Source organism: Uranotaenia lowii, chromosome 3 (genome assembly GCF_029784155.1).
Source record: "Uranotaenia lowii strain MFRU-FL chromosome 3, ASM2978415v1, whole genome shotgun sequence".
Classification (NCBI taxonomy): domain Eukaryota; kingdom Metazoa; phylum Arthropoda; class Insecta; order Diptera; family Culicidae; genus Uranotaenia; species Uranotaenia lowii.
In genome coordinates this window covers 185,565,026-185,591,883 of record NC_073693.1, presented here as the reverse complement: position 1 = coordinate 185,591,883, position 26,858 = coordinate 185,565,026, and the positions used below count along the sequence as shown (strand labels likewise).

General features: G+C 37.0%; 1 protein-coding gene across 1 annotated transcript in view; it reads right to left on the bottom strand.

The window, feature by feature from the left end:
* LOC129752916 (uncharacterized) overlaps positions 1-26,858 on the bottom strand; it is a 131,573-nt gene that overhangs the window by 60,853 nt on the left and 43,862 nt on the right. Inside the window, exon 8 of the mRNA XM_055748706.1 lies at positions 5,512-6,048. Within this exon, the coding sequence (XP_055604681.1) occupies positions 5,512-6,048 (537 nt within the window). The remainder of the gene's footprint in view (positions 1-5,511; positions 6,049-26,858) is intronic.

The window sequence follows — 26,858 nt, the reverse complement described above, 5'->3', positions numbered from 1 at the left end:
GACTATTAGGATAAATACTACGTTCAAAACAAAAATTAAAAATATCAGATAGAACAGGACTTATGATGTCACTAACGGACTTTAGGACATAGACACTAATATTATCATGACCTGAACTAGTGTGATTGCAAAATGATTTAATTAGGGAGGATATTTCTATTTCATCTGTAGGTGAGAGGAAAAATGTGCTGGCAGAACTGGATAGAGTATTATACTTGTTAATTGTATCATTACTATTTAAGATAATTTTGGATGCCATATTTTTTCCGATGGTTGAAAAATAACTATTGAAATTATTAGCTATGGATTGTTTGTCTGAGATAATTTGCATATTGTTGTCATGAAGTTCATGTACTAATGTGATGGAATTCGAACGACCTAGAACTTCGTTGATTGTATTCCACGTTTGCTTAGAATTTCGGGAATTAGCAAATTTATTTTCATAATATTTATTCCTTAAGGTTTGAGAATAAAGTTTGATTCTATTTTCAAGATCACGTATTTTACTATCAATTTCATTAACAAATCTACCCAATCTTAACAGTTTTCTTTTTTTATTTCTCAAATTCCTATTAGATTTTATTAATGTAAGAAGTTGATCGGTCATCCATGGGTTGATCTTGTATTCATGAGATTTAATTTGAACTTGTTCTGTGCATTCGGCTAAAGTTTTAGTTAATGTATTGTGAAAGTAATTATAAAAATTATCAGGATTATCAAAGGTACCCATATATGATGGAGAGAAACGCATGGTAAGAAGTTGATTGAGTCTCGGAAAATCTGTTTTATGTCTAAATTTAGGCGTATTTTGAGGTCTTTTGATGTTATACGGAAAATGTGTTAGGATAAAATTATGATCGCTTCCGGAGAAAAATATTGTATCATTCAATATGGGATATTGCTCGAAGCTGTTAAAAAGAACACTTATAAAGATCTGTGACAGGATCTTTTGGTTTTATAAGGAGCAAAACTGATGTTCAGAAGGAAAGATAGCTCCTAAAATGACATTCGTCCAGAACATTCGGACTCATTATGGGTTTCTTCAAGTGAGAGAGGCATTTCCAATTATCGCCATTTTGTTCATGCAATGATGGAAATTTTAATTCTTTTACCGTCGAATATTGTAATATATCTCATTATTTATCATAAATTACTCCAAATAAAACTTTTTGAACTGAATACTACATCGAGTACTGACTTTATGAACTAAATATGGACAATAAAATCATCCAGACTCATCTAATATTTAAAAAAAAATTATAACAATCTTCTATTTTAGAAAATATTGGAGGTAAGTAAAAGTAAGTAAAGTAAATTATGAGTTTTTTGAAAAAATAATCGATAAAATTAATAGCGCATAAACATCTGTCATGAAGGTAACGAAAAAACCGATCATGATATTTGAAAGATTAACATCATATCTTGGTAGAAAAAAAGTAAATTAGATTTTTTTGAGTCAGATAATTTTATTTTATTTAATGCTATTTCAAAACCCTTTTACGAAAAAAATATTTCATGAACATTTTTGTTTGCTGCATTAAGAACTCGTTATCTAGAACAAGCTTTCGGGAAAGAACTTTTGAGCCCATCTGGTTGTATAAGGTCATTATAAAGTATTCTCCAGAACCTCCTGTAGGTGGGCCTTTTTACACTTGTAAGTGTTTTAAAGATGTTTTAATGGGGGTTATAAAACTAAACGTTGTTTTATAGCGCAGTTTGGGAGTACCCTTCCAGTTTCTTATAAAACTAAAATTGTTACTTGGGTTACATACCGTGTATCCCATTGTGGCGACAAGTTGAACAAGGATTATGATTATATTCAAACGGTGTATGTATTTCCTTAAAAAGTAAGCATCTCACGAGACAAGAGCATTAATGCGATCGTCAATTGAGATTGACCTTGAGGAACTTCTATTGGCAGTCGCAGAAGGTCAAATATCAGCCTTGAGCTTAGTCCATTGGCTTTGAGGTTGAGTACCATAATAGTGCATCATTTGACAGAACAAAGGAACAAAACAGCACGAACAACTGAACGAATTATGAGAGTGAGCCGTGGAGATCTTTGCAGAATACTTTAAAAGTTGTACAGATCAAAGTTACGCCACGCCAGCTACCGAACTGTCTTCTTTCTACGGGATTTTTACGAGGATAGCTTGAATGAAGTGGAAATGTTGAAGTGGAATGAATTTTGAGTTCAAATCTTAAAAATCGGTATGAAATCGGTATGTTTTGCCAAAAATCGGTAATCGGTATATACCGATTCTTGGTCAAAATTTTGTTAAAAAATCGGTATAAATACCGGAAAATCGGTATGTGTGGCATCGCTGATGCCAGGTAAAGCAGCAACCAGATTAACCCGGGTTACTGTGATCAGGGATGTTATTTTGTCCAGTCATGTGGAAATTTGAAAAAAGTTTTTCGCATATCGTGGTTTTCAGATTTTATTGCGATTAGAGCAAGTTGTCACTTTTTACACATTTTGAAAATTTTGCCATACAAAAACATTTTCAAGATCTGTGGCCTTCAAGTTTTTCTACAACACGTGTTGTATTTTCGCATGCTGTGATGCAAAAATAGCAATATATCTATCACATACGGCTGAAATAGAAAACAGTGCTGTAAAAAAATACAACACCCAGAGATCTTGAAAACATTTTTGCATGGTAAAATTTTCAAAACGTCAAAATTTCTACCACTTTTTCCCAACACCAGTGAACTTGCTTTTAGTGTGGTATATCGATAACGATGTTTGTTGCTTAATTTGTAAAATAAACGATATAATATTAATATTTATATGGAGAAAATGATCCATTAATATTTTTCCCGAGTTTACTTAAAAACTACAGTTTTTCTTGTCAACCTGGTTCAAATATCATACAAGGATTTTTTCCTTCTTTCATAGCTTATATTCCCAGCTATGAAAGAAGGAAAAAATTATTGTATGATATTTGTTATGGAACTGATGCTGAAACCAAATATTAGTTCTTACTTTATCACACTTTTCATCAAAAGAAAGTTTGATGAATTTTATGTCTGAATTAATGCTGGATTCAGAATTATGAATTGATTTACAATGTGGAATCTTTATTCCAGAACTCGAATATGGATTTGAACTTTATTTGGATAAGAAAGTGGATTACAAATTAAAATTTTGCTTCGGTATTTTTGAATTCAGTAAAATTTAACAAATTCTATATCCCGATCCTTACTTTGAGTCTAAATCCTGAGTATGAATAGGGATGAATTCAACCCCTGACCATGAATAATCATTTTAATATTTATTGTTTTGGTTTTTTTTATGTGGCTTCTCCGGAACTTGTCCTTCTATAAAGATTTTATGGGAAAACTGAATAACGAAAAATTCGTGTGATCAAAAAAACATATTGTAATACTGATTCTTATGATTTTATTCATGATTGAGTGTCGGTTTGGTCCTTCATAGAGCAATAAAAAGGTAGGAAGGAGAGATAAGAGCATGATAGCCACCTTAAGAAGAACGCTTATTTAACCACAGAAAACAGCTAAAATATGTAAGTCACATCATTGCTTCGTGTTTAGACACTTCAAAAGTCTACTTCATAACTGGCTGAAACTTGAAAAAGTAGATCAAAACGTTTAAAAATGCATTATAATTTTTTTTGCCGAAAGCTGAAAAACAGTCACTGTGGGGACATAAAGAGAACCCCCCTCCCTGGGGCAGTACAAGCATCATTAATCGGGGCACGATGAGCGTTTTTTTTTGCCGTACAATCTTGTAGCGAATTCAATTCGATGAAGTCAACTGTAATATAGAGCTACAGCTTGACTATTTTCATCTGACGATTTGACCTATTGGTAAGATGTCGGAGGGACATTCAGTTAACTCGAGTTCGATTCCTAGCCAAGGCGATTTTTTTTCATTTTCATCCGGCAAACATTCCTTTTCATCATTTTCAATTGAAGGCTTGATTGAAAAATTACGCTGTAATATTTTGAATTTAAGGAAATATTTACTTAAAAACGCTTTGAACTGTGGATTCCTGATTAGGAAAAATACCATTTTGAACTTGGGAGGATTTATTTTAAACATATGGGTACAATAGAGTGCCCCAAACGACCCGACATTTGAAAAAATTATACGCTGGAGGCTTAAATTGATCCTAGGCCTAGTACGAGGTCTCATGCCAAATTTGGGCCAGATCGGATCACGGGAAGGGGTCGCGTAACGAGCCTAAATTTTGTATGGGATTTTGAGACATTTTGTTCGCCAGGAACATGAAAATCCAGTTTTTCATGAATAACTTTGGCCCCCTTCGGCCGATTTCTTTTGAAAACGGTTTTTCTTAAAGCTTAAACTATGACAAATATTTCATGTCAATACTGCATTTCAATTCAAGTTGAGACACAAAAGTTATAAAGCTTCAAAAAATAGTTATCTTTTTTAAGGGTGATATTGATCACTATTAATGAATGATAGACACTACATCGAGCATTTGGCGCAGCATTGACAGTGATGAATATCTCCCTGAAAAAAGTTCCCCCATTTTTTTAGTTTAATAACTTTTTTATCATAAGACTCGAAATGCAATCTTCGGATGAAATATTTGTCATAGTTCAGGCTTTAAGAAAAACCGTTTTTAAAAGAAATCGGCCGAAGGGGACCAAAGTTATTCATGAAAAACTGGATTTTCCTGTTCCTCCCAAAAAAAATGTCTCAAAATCCTATACAAATTCGGCATGAGACCTTGTCCTATCAATTTAAGCTTGCAGCGCATAACATTTCCCTAGCTTGAAATTTCTCAACCAAATTTGGGGCAGTTTAGGGTACAAGGATTTAATTTAATTTGATCAAAAGAAGAAAATCAATTTTATTTCAGGAGTTCCAGTAATTTTTCAGGTTGAAAATTCTTTTAGTTATTAAAATAAAGGCTAAAAAAATTCATTTCACTATAATAATAACCTCAGATATCTATAAAACAACATGTTCAATTCATCGTTGAAAGCTTATTAATACTTACAGGTTGGGAAATGAGTGATTTCTTGAATCATGAATAAGAAACTAATAACAATAAGAAATTTTAAAATTTGTTGTAAATATTGAAAGCATAAAGGAAATACAAATTTAAATTAAATTTTCTATAGATTAAAAAAAACGAACGAAACGAACAAAAAAGGATAATTTTAAAGTAAAAAAGTGAGTGAAACGTTAATAAATTTTCAAGCGCGGGTTTTATGTTTTTTATTTCCTTTCATTTTCACTCCGGTCACCATGAAAACGTTATTCTCAAATATTCATTTTCAGTGAAAACGGTATACGAATGAGTGTGGAGGAAACTGAAAAAAGAAATTTCGAATTGGAATAGAGTGTGATTTTCATGAACGCACCTCTAGTTTGTTTATCATAAACCGCGGGAAAAAAACTGGGTGACTGAGGTGTTATTTCAAAATTCGGCGTTGTCAGGTAAATGAAAACGAAAATTTTCAAGACTGCTCCCCAATACCAAAAAAAAAACTACAAAAAAATATACATACCTCCATAGGTCCATCAAAGTTTATGGCCGTCAGGTCCTTAGGAAGTACTATCTCCTCAGTAGCACTCGAATAGGCATCATCGTCTCGTTGATCCAAATCGCTCCGATGAAGCGGTTGAGTGGCCGCCCCTTGAAACGATTCTAGCGGCGAGTGCGGTTGCACGAGAGGCATTTGATTACACGATTTGGAAATGATTCGAGCGCCACTGCCCTTTTCTTTGCCGAAACCTTTAAAATCGTTCAGCTTTTCTTTCGAGCCTTTGGAATGTGGTAGGTGGTGGTGCAGATTCGGACCACCGTACTGGTCGAGCTTGTCCTTGGACCCGTGGAATGCACGATTATTTTTGCCGTTTGATTTCGGCGCTGCAGCTACGCCCACGCAATCGAGGCTCGAAACCGATGAAGCGCCCTTGATGGTGGCGCCATTGGCCGACGCGATGTTGTTAGCCGATTGCGATGAATGCTTCGATCCCGAAGGACCTTGACCTCTACGGAATAATGATTTCAGTTTGATCATGATACCGACCGGATACACTTCCTAAACATATACACGCACACACACACACAACTAAACTAGAATTATTCTGCTGGAATGGCAACAACAGTGCAATCACTGCGAAATTCTTCGAGGCGAACTTGAGTTTTTCATAATTTCAAAATATATGAATCATTGCACACTGAAAGCGTAGCTTATTTAGCGCTAGAAAGATAAACAGAGATAATTTTCATTGGCCTGTCTTATGTCTTCACAGCGCGAGACGTAGATTAGCTGTATAGCATTTAGCATCGATGGGTTAACGATTGTTTTCGTGAATTAAATAGTCTTCGCGAGGGAGCAGGAACCGGGGAAGCTATAGAGTTTTTATGCAGTGTATATTTTTAAAATATGGTTTTGGTATTACAGATGAATAGAGTGCTCAAACGGTTATTTATGCAATTCAGTGCTAAACAATGAAATTTTCGACACTGAAAACAACACTATCGAAAAATGGTTTTGCTTAGAACTTGGAATGCTTAGAACTTTTCGATACTGTCCCCCTCCTTTCCAATAAAATTCTTTAAATTTTAATCTTCCTCACTTCTGATTTTTGGAAAATTTAGGGGGAGGGGGGTTTGCCAAAAGAATAATTTGTAATTTGTTCCTGCCTTATTGAAAAAAATTGTATGTTTTAGATGAAATCTCAGTAAACCATCATTGGATTCTGCTTATCATCTTTCTGCACGTCAGTGTTTTTATTTGAGAATACATAATTATGAACACATGTTAAATTATTGAACATCGAATAACCACAAATAAAATATTTTATTTTAAAAAATTACGAGTTTTGTGCAGATCTACCGAGCAAAAACTAGTGAATGGATTTTCTTCAAATATTGAACAAATTGTCAATGCATCTTCATTAGAGTGCCCCAAATGACCCGACTTTTGAAAAAGTTATACGCTGCAACCTAAAATTGATCCTTGGCCTAGTACAAGATCTCATGCCAAATTTGGGCCAGATCGGATCACGTTTAGGGGTCGCTCAACGAGCCTGAAGTTTGTATGGGATTTAAAGACATTTTGTTCGGAAGAAACATGAAAATCCAGTTTTTCATCAATAACTTTGGTTCCCGTCGGCCGATTTCTTTCAAAAACGGGTTTTCTTAAAGCCTAAACTATGAAAAGTATTTCATCCGAAGACTCTATTTCGATAAAAGTTAAGATAAAAAAGTTATAAGGCTTCAAAAATGGGCTAACTTTTTTAACGGTGGTATTCAGCACTGTTAATGAGGCGTCAATATGTTCGACCGCCTCGACTCATTAACAGTGATGAATACCATCCTTAAAAAAGTTAACCCATTTTTGAAGCCTTATAACTTTCTTATCTTAACTCTAATTGAAATGCAGTCTTTGGATAAAATACTTTTCATAATTTAACCTTTAAGAAAACCCGTTTTTGAAAGAAATCGGCCAACGGGAACCAAAGTTATTGATGAAAAACTGGTTTTTCATGTTTCGCCCGAACAAAATGTCTCAAAATCCCATACAAACTTCAGGCTCGTTGAGCGACCCCTAAACGTGATCCGATCTGGCCCAAATTTGGCATGAGATCTTGTACTAGGCCTAGGATCAATTTTAACCTGCAGCGCATAACATTTCACAGGTTTTGAATTTCCCATACAAATTTGGGGCAGTCTAATCTTCATTCATATATTGTCTATGCAGTTGGAATCCGAAGTTTTCGCGCTGGGGATTGGCGACCTTGCGAACCAGCGACCATGAAAAATTCATCAGACACCTTGGCAATCGGCAAACCTTTCTTTTGGTTTGGTTCCGACTAGAGATGTTCCAAATAGTGGTATTCGGCGAACGGCCAAATACCGAATATTGACCGTTTCAACTATTCGGCCAAACGAATATTCGGTCGAATTCAAATATTTAATTGAGTTTTGAATGAAAAAAAATTTAAGCGATTATTTCAATGCTTTCTATTTCTTCCATATCAATGCCTCTCATGTTTTTGAGTCGATTAATTTCAACTAGATGATATTATTACAAGATAGTTTTTAAGTAGGGGTCTTTCTGATTTTTAAAATGTTACCAATAACTGGAAAGACATCAGATGACTAGTCGCTTCTAGGGCGTTTATCACCAAAGAGATTGTGTTCCTGTGAAATCTGGGACAAAATGTGTTGAAACAGGTTCTATTTGAAATTGCTTCTTTGATAATGAATTAGAATTTGAGTAAGATATCTTCAAAATAGTTGTTAAAAAGAAAAATTATATTCAACCTTAAGAACACACATACTTTTAACCACACGGTCAGGCATTCAGGACGATTTTTGAAAAAAAAATTAAAAAAGGGCAAAGTTTATGTTTATTGTAAAAAAATTGAAAAATCGTTATTGAACGCTAAATCTATTTTTTTTATTTGAGTTTTTTATTTGATTTAGCAAATAACCTGAATAAACCCGAGCGAAATTCGGGATGTTTTGAACAATATCTGGACACTCCGGCCAGATTTGACTTATCTGGAATCTAAACTGGATTTATGAACAAGCTTGAATATATCCAGAAAATCTGGAATAAACTATAATCAATGTATAAAGCGATACTTGTCAACATTTTCCTGCACGATCTACAGTGAAAGATACACCTTAGATGTTTTGCTGAAACCATAAGTTTTAATTATTGTGTAGCTTTTACAACATTACTTTTGGATATTTTGTAAATTATCCCAAATCATTTGAAAAATTTTAGTACACTCAGAATCAAAACAACCCAAAATTAAGAATGCCCGGGCATCAAAACAAAGTTTAGCTGCCGTTCTTAATTTTGGGCTGCTGTCAACACCCCAAAATCAAAGTTCACAGTTTGAACTGATGCCCCCAAAAACTTATCGTTCAGAATTTGTTTCGTTTCTTGCCGCCGCGCTGTTTGTTTTTGTATAATTTTTTTTTCCAATGAAAAAAGCGTAAGTATACTTATAAAACATTGAATACAGTCATTAATTAGTAAAAAGTGTAATTCAAAACCATTTTTCTCTATTTCCAGCAACATCAATTGTTAAAATTTGGAAAGAATTGTAGGAAATTGGAGGAACGGACCAACAAATTGAACGGGGATATCACCCAAAATACAGATAGGTAAGTCTAGAAAAAATTGTTAACAGAAGATTTGTAAGTAAGAATATATAATCGATTTTTATCAATATTTTATATTATCAATTTCTTTAACAACTCAATGAATATCGCATACTTTTGTTTTGTACTTAATCATTATATTTTTTTATAGATTTATCTTTTTCATTCTAATATTTTCTTTTTTCTTTGTTTTCCATTCTCATTACAGAGCTCGAAAAATTTCACCATGATAACACACAATTAAACACAAAGTGGTAAAAACTAAATGAAATAAGAATTAAAAAAACCTTCAAGCAACGCATTTGTCTTTTTTGAATAAATATATGTCCATTTGAAATGCTATGAGCGGCAAATAAATATCGTTTTCTCGTCAGAATGGCTTTCTCGATTTTGGGGTGTGAGAAAGAGCTCGATTCTCAAGTTTGGGAAAACCCCTCCAAACTTATTTTCGTCGGGAGCCAGTTTCATCCGATTTTGCGGCATTACAACTTGGTTTTGGGTTGTATCCGCTTAGAGTGTAGATATTTGATCTGTACTAGATATTCGGCCTATTCGGCCGAATACTTAGCTCAACTATTCGGTGAGCCGAATATTTGGCTTAACGGTTTTTCGGTGGTATTCGGCCGACAGAATATTCGATACATCTCTAGTTCCGACACTTGGAAGATGTTTTGATAGATGTCTGGTCAACATGAAATGTCGTTAGTGATGTCGTTGATGTTGATGAAAACTCTGGTTTGGGGATTCAGCACCCAAAATAATTTTAAAATAGTGAGCGACAATATGTACACTGGGAATGGTGTTGATCCGAAATGCCCACTACAAATGCGAGCTTTGCAAAGTTGTGGATCACTTGCGCTAACATGGTAACGAAAGGGTTAAGATGCTTTCTAAATAAGTCAAGGATCAAGTCATAACTTATACCTACTGACATTGTTTCTGATTATAGACCTCCAATATGAAACCTTGTGTTTCGCTTAGCAAGTTTAGAGCAGGAGTGAGCAACCTTTTGAACCATGGGGCCAATTTAAATTTGAAATCTTGCCGGCGGGCCGCACTTAAAATAATTTTTTTGTGATAATTATCAGAGAGCTGTTTGTAGAATTTTGTGGCAACAACAACATGGTGATCGGTGGATCGCTCTTCCCCCATCGACCAGCACATAAGGTCACTTGGGTATCCCGAGATGGCCGAACAGAAAATCAAATTGACCACATCTGCATCAGTCGAAAATGGAGAAGGAGCCTTCTTGATGTCCGCAACAAACGAAGCGCAGACATTGCATCTGACCATCACCTCGTCCTTGGCGAGATACGACTGAGAGTTGCGCGTGTCCAACGGCGCGAGCAGAAAGTCGGGTGTCGATACGACGTCCGCCGGTTGGAGAATCCAGAGGTGAAAAGGGCATAGGTTGAACAGCTAGAATCCCGAGCCTCGGAGTTGCCGACAGACGGAACAGTCGAAGAACAGTGGTGTGGAATCAAGAATGCCTTTATCACGACGAGCCATGGTACTCTCGGTAAAGTTTGTGGAAGACGAAGTGAATGGATGTCGGATGAAACCTGGAGGATGATCGATGATCGGAGAAAGGCGAAAGTCGGAATTGAGCAGGCATGTACCGGGTCAGCCAAAGCAGCCACCCGCTTACGATATGCGGAGCTGGAAAAGGTAGTTAAACGAGCTTGTAGACGAGACAAGAGAGCCTGGACAAACTCCCTAGCCGAAGAGGGAGAAAGAGCCGCCGCCATTGGAGATATCCGATTATCATATGATATCTCTCGCCGCCTTAGTGGTGCAAGGACTAATGCAAGAATGCCGCTGAAAAACCGAGCAGGCCAGCTGCTGACAGATCGAACAGATCAGCTCAAGCGTTGGACTGAGCATTTTGATCAACTTTTCCGAGTTACAAATAGCGGTGGCCAACAGAACCCGCAGCTCGAGGCGCCCACAGTAAGTCGCATTAATGGCGTCAACTCGGAAGCGCCCTCGCTGGCTGAAATAGAAGCGGCAATCAAGGACATGAAATCCAACAAAGCGCCTGGAATCGATTGCATTCCTGCTGAAATGCTCAAAGCCGACCCTGCCTTGTCAGCACAAATGTTGCACCGTCTTTTCGCTGACATTTGGGATACTGCAACATTCCCGGCCGACTGGATGCAGGGTACCCTCGTAAAGGTCCCAAAGAAAGGAGACCTAACAGAGTGCGGTAACTGGCGTGGCATAACTTTGATCTGTACAACCCTCAAAGTACTCTGTAAAGTGATCCTGAACAGGATCCAGGAAAAAATCGACGCTACACTCCGACGGCAACAAGCTGGATTCCGATCCGGACGATCATGTGTGGACCACATCACAACGCTACGAATAATACTGGAACAAATCAACGAATTCCAGGACTCTCTTCTGCTGGTGTTCGTTGATTTCGAAAAAGCATTTGACAGACTGAACCACGAAAACATCTGGGCTGCTCTTAGACGACGAGGGGTCCCAGAGAAACTAGTCCATCTCATCGAAGCACTGTACGAGGCATTTTCGTACAAGGTCTTGCACAACGGTGTCTTGTCCGAACCAATCCCGGTAACTGCTGGAGTGAGACAAGGATGTATTTTGTCACCGCTGCTTTTTCTAATCGTAATGGATGAGATCTTGACTGGATCGATTGACTGTAGACCAAACCGAGGATTGCCGTGGAATCCTTCAACAATGGAGCAACTGAACGACCTTGACTTGGCAGACGATATTGTTTTGCTCGCCCAAACACAACAGAGGCAGAGCAAACTCGACGACCTCACCGAAAGCTCCAAGGCAGCAGGTCTCAAAATTAATGTCGGAAAGACCAAGTCGATGGAAATCAATACAGAAAATCGTTCCAATTTCGTGGTAGCTGGACAACAGGTTGAGACAGTGGAGTGCTTCCAGTATCTTGGTAGCCAGATTACGCCTGATGGTGGTACCAAGAAGGACATCGAAACCCGGATCAGAAAAGCCCGATTTGCGTTTGCGAGTCTCCGAAACATCTGGCGGTCACGCCAGATCTCTCTACGAACTAAGATCCGAATCTTCAACTCAAACGTCAAATCCGTATTGCTGTACGGGTGTGAAACTTGGTGCACATATGCGGTGACGACGCGAAAACTGCAAGTTTTTGTGAATCGCTGCCTGCGGAACATCATCCGCGCTTGGTGGCCTGGCAACTGGATCTCAAACGTTGAACTTCATCGCCGGTGTCATCAAAAGGCGCTAGAAATCGAGATTCGGGAACGTAAGTGGAGATGGATTGGGCACACGCTGCGAAGAGATGAAAACGAGATTTGCAGAGAGGCGCTTGACTGGAATCCAGATGGGCATCGAAGAAGAGGCAGGCCCAAAAGCTCGTGGCGGCGAAGTCTAGCCGCTGAAATCCGCACAGTTGACGAGAACCTTGGCTGGCAGCAAGTGAAGACGCTGGCTCCGGATAGCCAGCAGTGGAGATCTTTTATCTCAGCCCTATGCGCCGGTCAATCGGCGCTGGACCCTTAGGTTAGGTTAGGTAGGATTCACCCAGACTCTATTATTTAATTTTCGTAATTTTCGTCAATATTCAGAAATAAAAAATATACCTCAAGTTTTTGGTTTAATTTTGAATGCTATCAGCACAAGCCTTTTAAAAAAAAAATCTTCATGAGCATGAGCATTAGCATATTTTTTATCATTCAACTTTATTTATGCTTGAAATGCAAATAGTGATTTTACTAAACGGGCTTCGAAATTCCTTTCATGATCATGTGTAGGTTCCGATTTTTGGCTGTTCTTTCGACAATGGATTTTGCTTTCAACGTGGAAGGAGTTAAATTATAAGGAAAAAGTATGCTGAGTAAAAAAAACACTCCAATATTACGTTATGCCAATAAACAATATTGCATTTATGCATTGAACAGAACATAATAGGGGAACTGGGTATAAAATGCGCAGTCGGGACATGATGCGCCACCATCAGTATTTCACTAAACAAACATTGTTCAACATTTCTGAAAATGCCAGTTTGTTCTATTTACATTTCTATGCGTTTATAAACATTTGTGGACCTTCTAAGTTTTCTATGTTGCGTAAATTTGACGAAAAACAAAACCAATTTTTTAAGGAATTTTTCTTGCATTTTTTCAACTTTTCTCGTAAGGAATAAAGGAATCTAACAGCAAAACATTTACCTGGCATCTGGTCCAATGATGAACATTGGTCTTGACAATCATCACACAACGAAAAATTTCTTTATTAATTTTTTTCCTGTTATTTTAAACAATTTTTAATGAACATGTCTAAGCAGGACAAAACGCGCCATGTCTGCTTATCTTTAACCATGTTTCATGTTTGTTTAAATTTATATGCAGTTTTCATCACAACAATTTTAAAGATATTTATATGTTGAATATAAATATGTTGAATAACATAACTTGAATATAAACCAATATATTAAAAATTCCTTAATTTAATATAGATTTCATTAACCATTCACAAGAACGTCAGTAATGGAAAACTGATATCGAAGAATATATCCCTTCCTTTTCCCTTATTTAATTTTTTTTAACTGTTGAGTCGCCGCGACTATTACGGCCCCCTCCCTACTAACCAGTGATACAAAGACCCTCGGCACATTTAAACTTTGTAAAAGTAAAAGGCCTTTAATAAACTAGTTGTAAATAAAAAAAAAAGAAAATCAGTATATCTGGCAGCACTGCGCGTAGCAATACATTTTACCATCTGTGAAGTAGAAAAGAAGTGTTTTTACCTGGCAAACACTTTCGGAAGCCCTTGAATTAATAAACACTTATTAAACGTTAAACGGCTCGTTTGGGTACACACATATGCGCACTTTGCCCCAAACGAAATGGAAGTCATACTTTAGAAAGCCTTTCAAAATTTTGCTTAGCTTAGCTTAGCTTGAATGACTACTCACATCCACCTTTCAACATCGAACCCGAAATGCTTTATTAAAATTTCCTAGTACTAAATTATAAATGAACAATTCCGTTCAATTTCTTCAATAGGCTTTCTAACTCTTTATTGGTTAAATGCATTTCGAATCCCATGATCGCAGGCGTGGCTCAGTAGAACAAATTCCACATCGCCAATGGTTGCTACTCCGTGGTTGACCGAGGCCACCAATTTTGTTCAAAGGTCAAATGAAAGGTGTCTGGGATTGACAGCACATTCACAATGCCCAAAACTGATGCACTCTCTTTAATCATCAATAACGGCGCCAGCCACGTCCTAGTAGTCAATAGATAGATTGGAAAAGAGAGAAAGGGATGAAAGAACAATGTTGCGCTTTAGGACCGAGGTCACCTCTGCATCCTAGCAAAAAAAAATTGGGTTGGAGCGTTGGGTGAAAGGATATGATCAGGAGACACTTTTGACTAGTGTAACGATTTAAGTTTTCTATAATTTAGAAAGCCTTTCAAAGTTTAACGATTAAGACGTAAATAATTGGTAAAGTTGTTCCTGTTTGTATATTTCTGGTGAAGAATAGTCCCCTTTTTAAAACTATTGTCGAATTTACTGGATTGCGTTCTTCATTTACGAGTAATGAAAGATTCTTCTTAACGCGGGCGTCTTACCCCCAGCTCCTCTAAATGCCAGAGTTATTGTAAAAAAAGTTAAGGCATAAAAATTTGAAAAAACCTTCGCGGGCCGCACACAAAGGTCTCGCGGGCCACATGCGGCCCGCGGGCCGCGGATTGCTCACCCCTGGTTTAGAGCATAGTTTTCTGCGCACGTACATACATGCAGCTTTCAGAATCTTCATCAAATTCGTTGTTACATAAAGCTTCTATTTGAAAGAGTTTATCAAATAATGCTTCTTCGATAGTAATAATATCACGCTCTCAAGGGTAACCTGTTGTGCACAATTAATATCACAACAAATCGCCGTCGATTCATCTTTTATAACTCAAAAACATACTTCGTCAATCAAAACTATCAGCTACGCCTAAACTAATAGCCACAGGCTCTTGAAACTGTAAATCAATTTTATAGCTCAAATGAAGCCGGTTCAGGCGCCCATAAGCGACGGAAATGTAAAACCTGTTTTTTTTTACTTTTGTTCTCGGTTTTTGCCGGCTAAATCGTTGAGTTTGTGTTGGTCGCCTAGTAGCGCAAATGGCGAGGCGCTCGGATAGTTGTCATTGCACTTAAATAGAAGATTTTATATCTCGTTTGGTGCACTTGTTACACCTTTAAGGGTCGTTGTTGATCAATCATACGCATGTTAAAAAACCATGACGGCAATACGATACCAAGTAAGGACGAACTGTTGCGAAAGCAATTATGAGCACTTTGCTTTACTACATTATGATGATTCTTTTTATAAGTTTTATTCTCATAGGGAATTTGATCATTTGTACAAAACCAAGTTCAAAGTACATATGTGAATAGCCTAATTTTGCCCCGTTAACATTCGTTGCGGCCTTGCAGTGCTAATCTAACTAAACTAACAAACTTCATTCTAGCATCAGTATTTGCTTTCTGATAATGCGATAACATTTAATTACCAAATTGGACCAATTTGACTGTATTGAAGACAGTACTGGGTTTTATCATTTAGATATTAGGTGTTCAAACCGACGGAATGCACACGTTCGCTGGCGACTTAAAAAGGTTGGAAAGGCCTTTCATGAAGCCGTACTTCATTGTTATCGATAAAATGACGGGATTCACAGGTCACGGGATTTCTGACGATAACACAAGGCCGGGTGCTCTTGCGTAGTGGTAAAATTAACTGTCTGTTTAATATTATCAAATAAGTTCTGAATACATAATACCAATATCAATCGACTTTTGTCGATCTGTTTATTAACCTTTTAATGCATGACTTTTCTTAACCCTCATCCGCATTAGAGTGTCATTTTGACACTATTGCAAGTTTGAATGCTTGTAACTTTTTTCAGAAGCTTCAAAAAAGAAAAAAAATCTTCGGGGACCCTAAATGAATTCAAAAGTTCTTTAATATTGCATCTTTACTTTATTTATGGACGAACCCTGGAAGCCTGGACAAAAAAACTCCCTTTTCCGACTTAGAGTGTCATTTTGACACTCCAAAAGTAAAATCTATTTTATTCGTTTTAATTATTTTGAACTTCATACGAAACTTATATCAATAGAAACCTTGTAATATCAGTAAAATATGTTTAGAACATTATATAAAGCTAAGGCTTCTAGTTTTCTCGTTATTCAGCATGAAAGAAAAAAAATCCGAAAACATGCCTCAGGAAAACTGCTGTAGTTCATATATTACACGTCCAAAAAAATATTTGTCTTATGCATATGAAAGCTGAAGTTAATGTCTACATCATGAAGCCAAGAAATATTTTTTTAAATTTTTTTTAATGAAATGGTCGCAAAAAGTTACAAAAAAAGGGGTCTGAAAAACCTACTTTTCATTCGATTGCTTGTAAATACTGTTTGAGCGATAGTAGAGTTTTTTTTTAATATGACTACAAAATCTATTAAAATTCTAACATTTTGCTGTCTTTAGATTTTCCATGCAACAAAAATTGAATTTACTGGAATTTTTCAAAGTTCACTACTTTGCGCGATTTTTTTACAAATTGAAATTTCATCTGTTTTTGTGGTCCACCGTCAGGTTGTACCCGGATTTTCAGTGCTTTTACTTTGTTTAGACCAAAAAAAAAGAATGTTCATTGGAAAGCACATTTAATCTATATTCTAGTGAGGTGCAACAATGGTTGCTCTCCGAGTAGGTACGGTGGGTGGTGATTTGATCAGAGAGCGAAGCCGACAGAGGAAATAATGATGCGTGTCGTGACAAGCAAACGTGAACTACTATCAATAGAAAATTGCGTAATAAAATGCATATAAACAAATTAATTTGAATTTCAAGTTGAAGGACAAGAAAAAGTGGCGACTTTAAACACTGTTGAAGATTTTACCCAATATTGTCGTTTACCCAATATTGTCGAAAAAATGTACAACGATTTCAATATACTAAACTTCACGTATTGATGATTGAAGGCGAAACGAAGTTCGTACGGGATCAGCTAGTATTATATAAAAAACTGCCCACGGTTTAACACAGGGATGAGCAACCTTTCGAACCAACGGGCCAATTTGAATTCAAAATCTTTTCGACGGGCCGCACTCAGAATAACACTTATTTCAAAGCTTCATGGACAGCTTTAGACAAGTAGGTATTGATATTCAATACATTATTTACTTTTGACGGAAAAAAATGAAAAAGATTAAACGAAGATTCATTTTTTCTTGGAATCTTTGAAGAAAACTTTATCACTGTTTTTAAATGCAATGTGGACAATACCAGTGAAATCGATTAGGCATATCATAGAATCATAGTCAATAGTCAATTCTGAATAATATAAGAATTTCTTGCAAACATTCCTTTTTCCAAACAAAGCCGTCATTTGCTACGCTTTTTTCTATCAAAAATAAAAATTTTGCAAGGCCTCTAAAAGGATCATAAAAGAGAAATTAGGAAAACTTCTTTCTTATTTAAACCGGTGGTACCATCCATCATCCTTTTGTCTTTTGGAGCTATACAGCAATAAAAAAAATACAAAAAACCCAACTTTTCACTATATTACTGTATTTTTTCGTTTTTTTTAATCACTTTCTTTTCAGCATTGGGCATTACTAAAATTGTTGACTGAAATTTCTTTTTGCTTTGCATGTTTTTATAATTTGTATTCTACCATTTTAATTTGTCCTCGAAGCCTTGACAATCCTTCCCTACAAACGGTGAAAAACTATTTTTTTTTATTCGAAATTTCTCATAAAACCATTTCATTGACATCATGGGTAAGGATATCAAAGTATCAGAAAAATTCAAAATTGTACAGATTTTTAAGCGAATTTCACCAAAGTTACAGTTTTTTTTTTTTTTTGTAAAATTCATAAATTTTTGTGATTTAAATTGGATACCGACCACTGGGATAGGATTTCTAGAGCTGTTTTATGGAAATCTTATGAGATTGGTTATGTGAATTTCAAATTTTCAAGTAAAATTACTCATTTTATCGAATATTGAAATTACTTTTTAATGGCTTTTATAAAAATAGTATCACAGATAACCGTTATTGACTTAATATCAGATCACAAAATAACAGATATTGTTTTTGCCTAACCTTTTTCTCCTCAACTTTGATGCTGAAATCTTAAATCGCTCACTAAGGCTTCATAACAGTTTTCCCGTGCTAACGGAACTTGGCTTTCAATCAAATTCGATAAAATAATGAAATTTTCAAAAAAATATCTGCTGACAACTTTCTCCACTGGATTTAGAAATGGCTGTGATCATATGAAGCCTTTCGATTTTTTATTTGCTCTTCCGACCAGCATAATGGATTTCGTATCTCAAAGTGGTAATAAAAATTTCAATTTTTCACAATAATATTGCCTTTAAAAGAATACAATAGATGCAAAAAATGCTAGAAAAAAAGGTAAAAAATCTGAACAATCAAGGGAGAAATAAAAATAGACACAAATAATGTGCTTATTTGTTGAAATCACCGACATATATATTTTTTTGTTTAATATGCACTCGTATTTCATTATAATTGACAACACATCGTAGAACAAGTCGAAAGATAAATTCGTTTTGAGAAAAGCTTCGCAGGCCGCAGAAAAGGGGCTTCGAGGCTCATCCCTGGTTTAACAAATTGTTTTCGTTAAATTCGCAAGACGTAAACCGCACCTCAGACAGTTCATATACTAGCTGATGTGATAAAAAAAATAAGGGGAAATACCAATGTTAATGTTATGGAATACAGTTGATAGGATAGATACATTCTTTTTTGGGACTTTTATCCTATTCTCCTTCACAACTTTCCCAAGTACATTTGTGTCCACCTCTCATGAACTCAAAGGCGTGGTCGGCATCGTTATTGATTGTTGGAAACAAAGCCCCTTTTAATCAATAATTTATTAATGATTTTTATGAACTTGCACAAAAAAAATAAATCTGTTCATCATAACCTTTTGAGATTGTTCTAAAAATGTTTTAAAAAAACTTTTGAGGTATTATGACCTAAAATCACTGATTCTTCGACATTCGTTCAGACATTGCTGAGGCACAGATATTCATTGAAACAACACAAATATTACAGACGTCAATGCTACGTTATTTCTAAGTCCTGTGAAGGTTTTATAAAAGGTGTTTTTGCATAAATTATTCTCCATAATGATCGTTGTTGTTGTTGTTGCTCTTGGGAAGTAGCTGTTGTTTACATAGTTCCGCAAAACATTCGATAATTTTGTGCAAACAAGAACTGTTTATCTAATAAAAAGTGCGAATCCCGTCAAGTAGCGCCGGATGTATCCGTGAAGTTACGATCCCGAAGGAATATTACTCGGATTAAAAGAATATTGTGCATACAAATTTTTACAACCAGCATCGCGTTATCCCCAAAATCCATTTTGTTTTCCCTCGCGATCCCGTACTGAGTTGTTCGGAAAAGCTCAATATAAGCTTTTTTCAAGTGTGAATGTTCACATCTCGTCAGCTGTTCGGACTGTGTTGAAAAAAAAAACAGCATAAGTAAACTCTTGCGTCGCCAAAATGGATGTGGATGCAATTATATGTGCAATTTGTGAAAAACACGAGAAAGATCCGACCAAGGTGTTAGAGTGCGTGCAGTGTTATAAGAGCCACCACTTCAGGTGCAAAAATATCCTCGGAAACGCCATCGGAAAGATGAAGAAAAGGGACTACTTTTGCTCTGCTGATTGCCAGGCGATGCACTACAGAAATAACGGAGCAAAAATTGCCGAAGAACGGGTGGTTGCAGAGATGCAGAAAATCATAGGAGAGATAAAAGAACTCAAATTGTCTAATATCAACATGCAGGATGCTCTTAAAAATACAGTCATCGAAATTGAAAAGAGCCAAGATTATTTGGCGAACAAATTCGATACCATCATGAACGATTTCGGCGAGTTGAAATCGAACCAAATTTCGATGAAAAACGATATCAACGATGTCCAGGAAAACTGCGCCGAATTGCGTGAAACTGTGGAAAATTTGGAAAAGGAAGTGGATCGTCTGAGCCGGAAGGCACTGGACAAAAACGCAGTAGTACTTGGTGTTCCGGTGAAAGGTAATGAGTCCCCGAAAAGTGTGTTCACCGCGATAACAAAGTTACTAGGCTGCGAGCTTCCGGATGATGCCGTAGTGGACGCAAAAAGACTGCATGAACCGAAACCGAACGCAAAAAATCCGCCGATGAAAGTTGTCTTCAGGAACGAGGAATATAAGGAAGCTGTTTTTAGCAAGAAAAGGGAATATGGTCCAATGACAGTCTCGGCTTTAGGCGGCAACTACGATGGATCAGGGAAAATTGTTATACGGGATGAAATGACATCGAACGGACTAGCCCTCTTGCGCGAAGTAAAAAGTGCACAGGAACAGCTAGATGTGGAATTTGTCTGGCCCGGCAGAGATGGAGTCATCTTGATCAAAAAACGTCAGACTTCAAAAATCCAAAAAATTAGGGACATAAGCGATCTTCGAAAGCTACTCCAATCAGGCACCAAACGTCCTATGGCCTTTTCTGTTTCGGATTCCTCGATTCTGTCCTCGTCGGTTATTGAGCCTCCAGCCAAGCGTCGCTGAAATAAAATGCGAACTTTTTCAGTAACCTGTAAACACAAACATCTTCACACCTAATTTTAAGAATATAGTTTATGAAAGCCAAAGCGATTGTTTTATTAATAAAAATATAAGGAACAAATGTGGTCTTAAACTTTTGCAGTGGAATATCCGGGGTATGAATAACATGGATAAATTCGACACCCTCAAACATTTCCTCGATCTTTATCACAGCCAAATTGATGTTCTAGTCATAAGCGAGACTTGGGTAAAACAGGGAGACACGGATATTTTTAAAATCCGTGGTTACGATAGCTTCTTTTCTTGTCGTTCTACCTCGCATGGAGGCTTAGCTGTTTACGTCCGCCTCGATAAAAAATGTTGTCTGGAAAAGATCGATTCTGACGACGGCTTCCATTATATTCAATTAAAAATACATATGTACGGCAAACAAATCCAATTGCACGCTGTATATCGCCCTCCATCTTATCGCTTCGCTGACTTCGCTGAAAAATTGGAAACAAATCTTAGCAGCAACAGTACTAGCCAGAAAGAATGTGAACATAAGTTGTTACTGGGTGACACAAACGTTCCAGTGAATACGCCAAATCACAATACCGTCGGGGAATACCTGCGCATTCTCGAGTCCTGCAACATGTTTGTAACAAACAATGCTATAACACGACCATCTAGTGGTAATATATTAGATCACGTAGTCTGCTCGGGTAGTCTCCATTCATCAGTCTGCAATGAAACGATTCCCACAGAAGCAAGTGACCATTCAATAATTGTCACCACACTGTACTTCAATCAACCACGTTCCATCCAAACTCTCAGTAAGCAAATAATAAATCAGCAGCAATTGAATACTGAACTAGCAGCGGCTCTGGAAAGTATACCTTCAGGAGCTGACGCAAATAGAAAAATAAATTACATTATTGAAAAGTATAATGATATCAAGAATAGAGCTAGCAATACGGTAACCATTGAAGCCAAGGTAAAGGCCCATTGTCCATGGATGACTTTAGACGTTTGGCATCTCATGTCCGCTAAGGACAATCTGCTGAAAGCAAGTAGGCGAAACCCCACAGATCAACGACTAAAAGAACTATTAAAACAGGCTTCCAAGAAGCTCAATGATAAAAAGAGGCAGTGCAAACAAAGATATTATCTTAAAATTTTGCAAACTGCTACCCCAAAAAAGTCTTGGGAAGTTCTAAATGAGGTCATGGGCCGTAAAGGCAAAAACTCGCGAAATGTGTCTCTAATAGTAGACGGAAACATCATAACCGACCAAGCGCAAGCGGCAAATAGCCTTAATGACTTTTTCTGCAACATTGGGCATAACCTAGCCTCGGAAATTGATGGCGACAAGGACATCTACAAATTTGGCACGTTAAGACCGCATCACTCGTCGCTGTTCATGCGACCTGCATCGCTTGAGGAAATTATCGTCCTGATCAACAATCTGAACACCAACAAGGCATCGGGGCCAGACAACATTCCTGCATCCATTATTAAAACCCATCATCTCGCCTTCGCAAAAATCCTGAGAGATGTCTTCAACGAGATTATCGAGACCGGAGCCTATCCAGAAGCTCTTAAGCTAGCACGGGTAACACCAATCTTCAAAACGGGTGATAGAACGATCTTGTCCAACTATCGTCCCATCTCAACACTGTCTACTATAAATAAAATATTGGAACAGCTGATATCTAGCAGGTTGAGCAACTTCCTAGAATCTCAAAATCTTCTAAGCGACAGACAATACGGATTTCGGAAGGGATGTGACACACTTACAGCGACCGGAGAACTGTTGGAGGAGGTCTACAATGACCTCGACAATCGGCGCTACACTGGGGTATTATTCTTGGACCTCAAAAAAGCATTCGATACGATCAACCACGAGTTGCTGTTGAAGAAACTGGATGCTCATGGCATACGTGGACCAGCTCTCAAGCTGCTAGAGAACTACCTCTCAAATCGGCTGCAATTTGTATCCTGGTGCGGTAAAAACAGCGACAGGAAATCCCTCACCATCGGAGTTCCGCAAGGAAGCAACCTGGGGCCTCTAATGTTTCTCATCTTTATTAACGACCTATCAAAACTGCAACTCAATGGGACACCGCGCATGTTTGCTGACGACACCTTGATCTCCTACAGTAGCCCTGATCCCGTTCAAATCGTCCACTGGATTAGTAGAGACCTGGTAGCTTTGAATGAGTTCTTCAACTGTAATTTGCTTTCGTTGAACACAACAAAAACAACATACATGCTATTCAATTCCGGACGTCGCGTCATTCCTGAATTGCCAACGATCAACCTTGTTAACACCGAAATACATCGAGTCAGGGATTACAAATACCTGGGATTAACACTCGATGAAAATCTAACCTGGAGTGTGCACATCGAGCAGTTAAAAAAAAAGTTAGCACCAGTCTGCGGCGCACTGTGGAAAATGTCCTCCTTCATTCCAACTGCATGGCTCAAGAAACTTTACTTCGCGCTCTTCCACTCGAGACTGCAATACATGGTATCACTGTGGGGAAGCTCAGCTCGGAGTCGTATTAGGGAATTGCAGTGCTTGCAGAACCGTGCGTTAAAGGCTGTATTCAGGAAACCCTTCCTGTACCCTTCAGTATCGCTGTACAATGACCCCGAGGATTCAATCCTACCAATCCGCGGTTTACGGGAGTTCCAGAGTGTCACGTTTATACACAAACTTTTGACGAGCCCAAACACGCATCGCAATACAGTGCTGAACAGAGTGACATCGGCTCGAGCGTCACGGCAGATCAACAACATTCGGTTACCCAGGGTCAACACCGAATTCGGTAAAAGGAAGCTGAGTTACTTTGGTAGCATGATGTACAACAGCCTGCCGGAAACAATGAAACAAGCCTCAACAATCCATAACTTCAAAATACAGTTGACCTCAACCTGCAAACAACATATCAGTCGCTACCTCCGCTGAAATAACAGCCATACTAATACCTCTGTATACCTCTTTTTATTTACCACCTCTCCGCCTAGACCACCGCCGCCTCAACACACCACCGCCTCAACACGCCACCGCCGCAGCATACCGCCATACCACCAAACCTCCACACACCGATACCTTCACTGCAAAATCTATGTCATCGCTTCATCGTCATGTATCCAGCTATACACGAACTATGTAAACTCATCCGAATAATATAGTAACATAACAACGTTACATTCCTTTAAAAGAGCAATCACTTGCTCGCTAGGAATGCTATATCATGAATTCACTACCGATGCCTACAAATAAATCTAATTCTAATCTGAATGATTACATGGAACATTACAGAATTTCTCACACTTTTTTTCTAGTTTGTAAATATATCTTCTAATATATAAAGATGAGTTGGACTATATATGTTTGTTTGTATGCACCTTATACAAAGCCACACCGCCTAACCGATCAGCCTGAAATTTGGTACAGTTATGTGTTTGGACCATGGTAAGGTTTTAGTAATAGTTTTGAGCCCCTCTCACCTAAGAAAAGGGACCCTCCCATAAAACTTTCGTTTTTATTCACACGAATCAAAAGTCATGGCACCCATTTTGCCAACCGTTTTTAGTTTCCTTTGGCGAGGTTGTTTTCACCATCACCATGGGCTGGGCATTAGAAACGACCATCCAGAGTTCACGTGTACTGGATAGCAAATCAAAGCCTGCTAGCGATTTAAAAATTCATAGCGAAGTTTTTGGCGGGTTTTTTTCCTTCTACTGTTCTAAGCACGTGGTACTGGTACGAGGTATTTGATTGCAATAATGAGCCTTAATTAAGGATTGAAAAATACAATTACCCTTTTAGGAATATATTGACTAGAATTTCAGTGGTTTTCAAGTGTTCCCTACCGCCGCCCGGGGGCTTTGAGTGTCTACAAGGATACACAGTGAACTGAAAATTGAACAGTGAATAACTATTTGGACTGGAGGCTGAAAAACTAATGAACAGCGTTTTCATAGATCCCAGCTTTTAAGAACCAACCATTTTCATATTTTTAGGACTCCTTATAAAAAAAGAAAAATTAATAAGATTCAGAGTTATACGTTGAAGGCTGCAATTTCAATGCTTTGATAGCCACCGGGAAATTTAAACGGGGGAGTAGAAATTTTATTAGATGATTAAATCTGAGGTTTTAAGCTTTATACAATTCTATTTCATTGACCAATTTTAACTTTTGATTTATTTTTGGCCATCAATGTATTCAATTCTACCATCCAATTTGGAAAAAAAAATCGTTTGGTAATGCGAGTTCAAACAAATGATATCAAAGAATTTTAACATTGATCACTCTTCAAAATAATAATTAGAATGATTGTGTCCGAGGATAAAAAAAAACTTGAATAGAACTCAAATAAGACCATTTCCATAACATTAAAATGGTTATTTCGGTTCAGAGATGATTTATTTTTGATAACTTCAAGAAACTTTTAGTAAAACTTTCTACATTTAAGAAAAACTAATCATAAAACAGTGTTCAATTAAAAAGCGAAAAAAGCACACATACAATTGAAAACATGCAAAATGAGCCTTAAACATAGTTCAACAAGGTTCGGAAGTGTTTTCTGGAAATTTTTAAGTGAATAAAACGTAAATATACCATTGTACAAGTAGATCATCCATCTTGAAAAGTGGGATAATCTCCAAAAGAGATTTTCATCGAATGGAGGATGGGAAAGATAGAAAATTATTTTATCATTTGCATTTAAAAAATTAAAGGCCAAATCTATTCGAGCAACTTAGAAAAAAGGTGGGTTAAAAAAAAGTTTTTCGTGATAGGGAAAGGGAAAAAAAATTATATTGAAATGCTATTGATAATCCTCAAAACTATATGCTTCTTCAAAAAAAAAAAAATCGATAAACACAGTGAATAATCTCAATAAAAACTTTCAAAAGACTTACAAAACATACGTGGCCAAACATGAGCCAAATTTCTTAAAATGATGAATATAAAGCTTCCAACATTTCGAAAAATCAAACGACTCATTTTGATTTATATTTTTTGTGAACCCGAGCAAGGCCGGGTAAAATAAGCTAGTAATATATAGTTTCGAAGTTATGATTGAACCATAACCAAAATTCTAACAATCCGGTTCAATAGTTTAAAAAGGAACAGTCGGTCCAAACCTTTCGTAAAATATTGGCCACTCCAGCCGAGATTGAATTGCATTTGATACCTACACGTTTTTTTTTCATACTATGCTTATGCAGTCACAGAAATGCATTGCCATCAGGTATATCTTCTTAGACGAACGTATCATTAGATACCGTTGACGGCAAACAGTGCGACGTGCTTCTGCCTTAGTATTGTTTAATCAGATAAATTAATGTGATTCACGGAGGCCCTTGGACCTCTCCTTGTAGATATATGCGAACCACCCACTAGACAAATGCATTTACAGTTCAGTATCTTAATGCAGCGTTGACTCAAAAGTAGTAGTAGCTCCACAAACAGGTCGTAAATTGTTTTCACGCTCTACACACCACTCTAGAGAGCATCTGATGCAATTTTCTTCACAACTGAACAGATGGATGAATGAGACACATTTTTAGCCATCATATGTAGTAGAAAAAAAAATGAATGTTTTAATATTGTTTAAGCAAAAAAAAAGATCAATCAATGAATTGGTAATATACGACTTGTTTGATAAAAACATACTGCGTATGTTAGAGTACTTTAGCAGACGATGACATTTAGAAAGCTATTCTATAAATTCATCGATTTATTTTTGCTCGGAAAGTGATCTTATATCAATACTCGACACAAATAGCCTGTGCAAATGTTATCAAAAGCTAAAAAAATACATTTTTTTTAAACTTTTTTCAACATTAGAACATTCTCAGTTCCATAATAAACTGATAAATTTAGCAAATCCATTAATTTGGACGGCGCGTCAGAAAAAAAACCTGCAAACGTATATGTGTTTAGTTTTGATATGCTCCTGATCGTTTTTTTTTTTTTGTAACCTGTTATCAAGTTTCAGTCCAATTCATGAACCTGTTCTTCCTCCACGAGTGGTACCTACATACATACGTATGCATTATTACGATTCAGTAGAACGAGATGAGAAGTACAAAAGAGAAAAGATCGAAA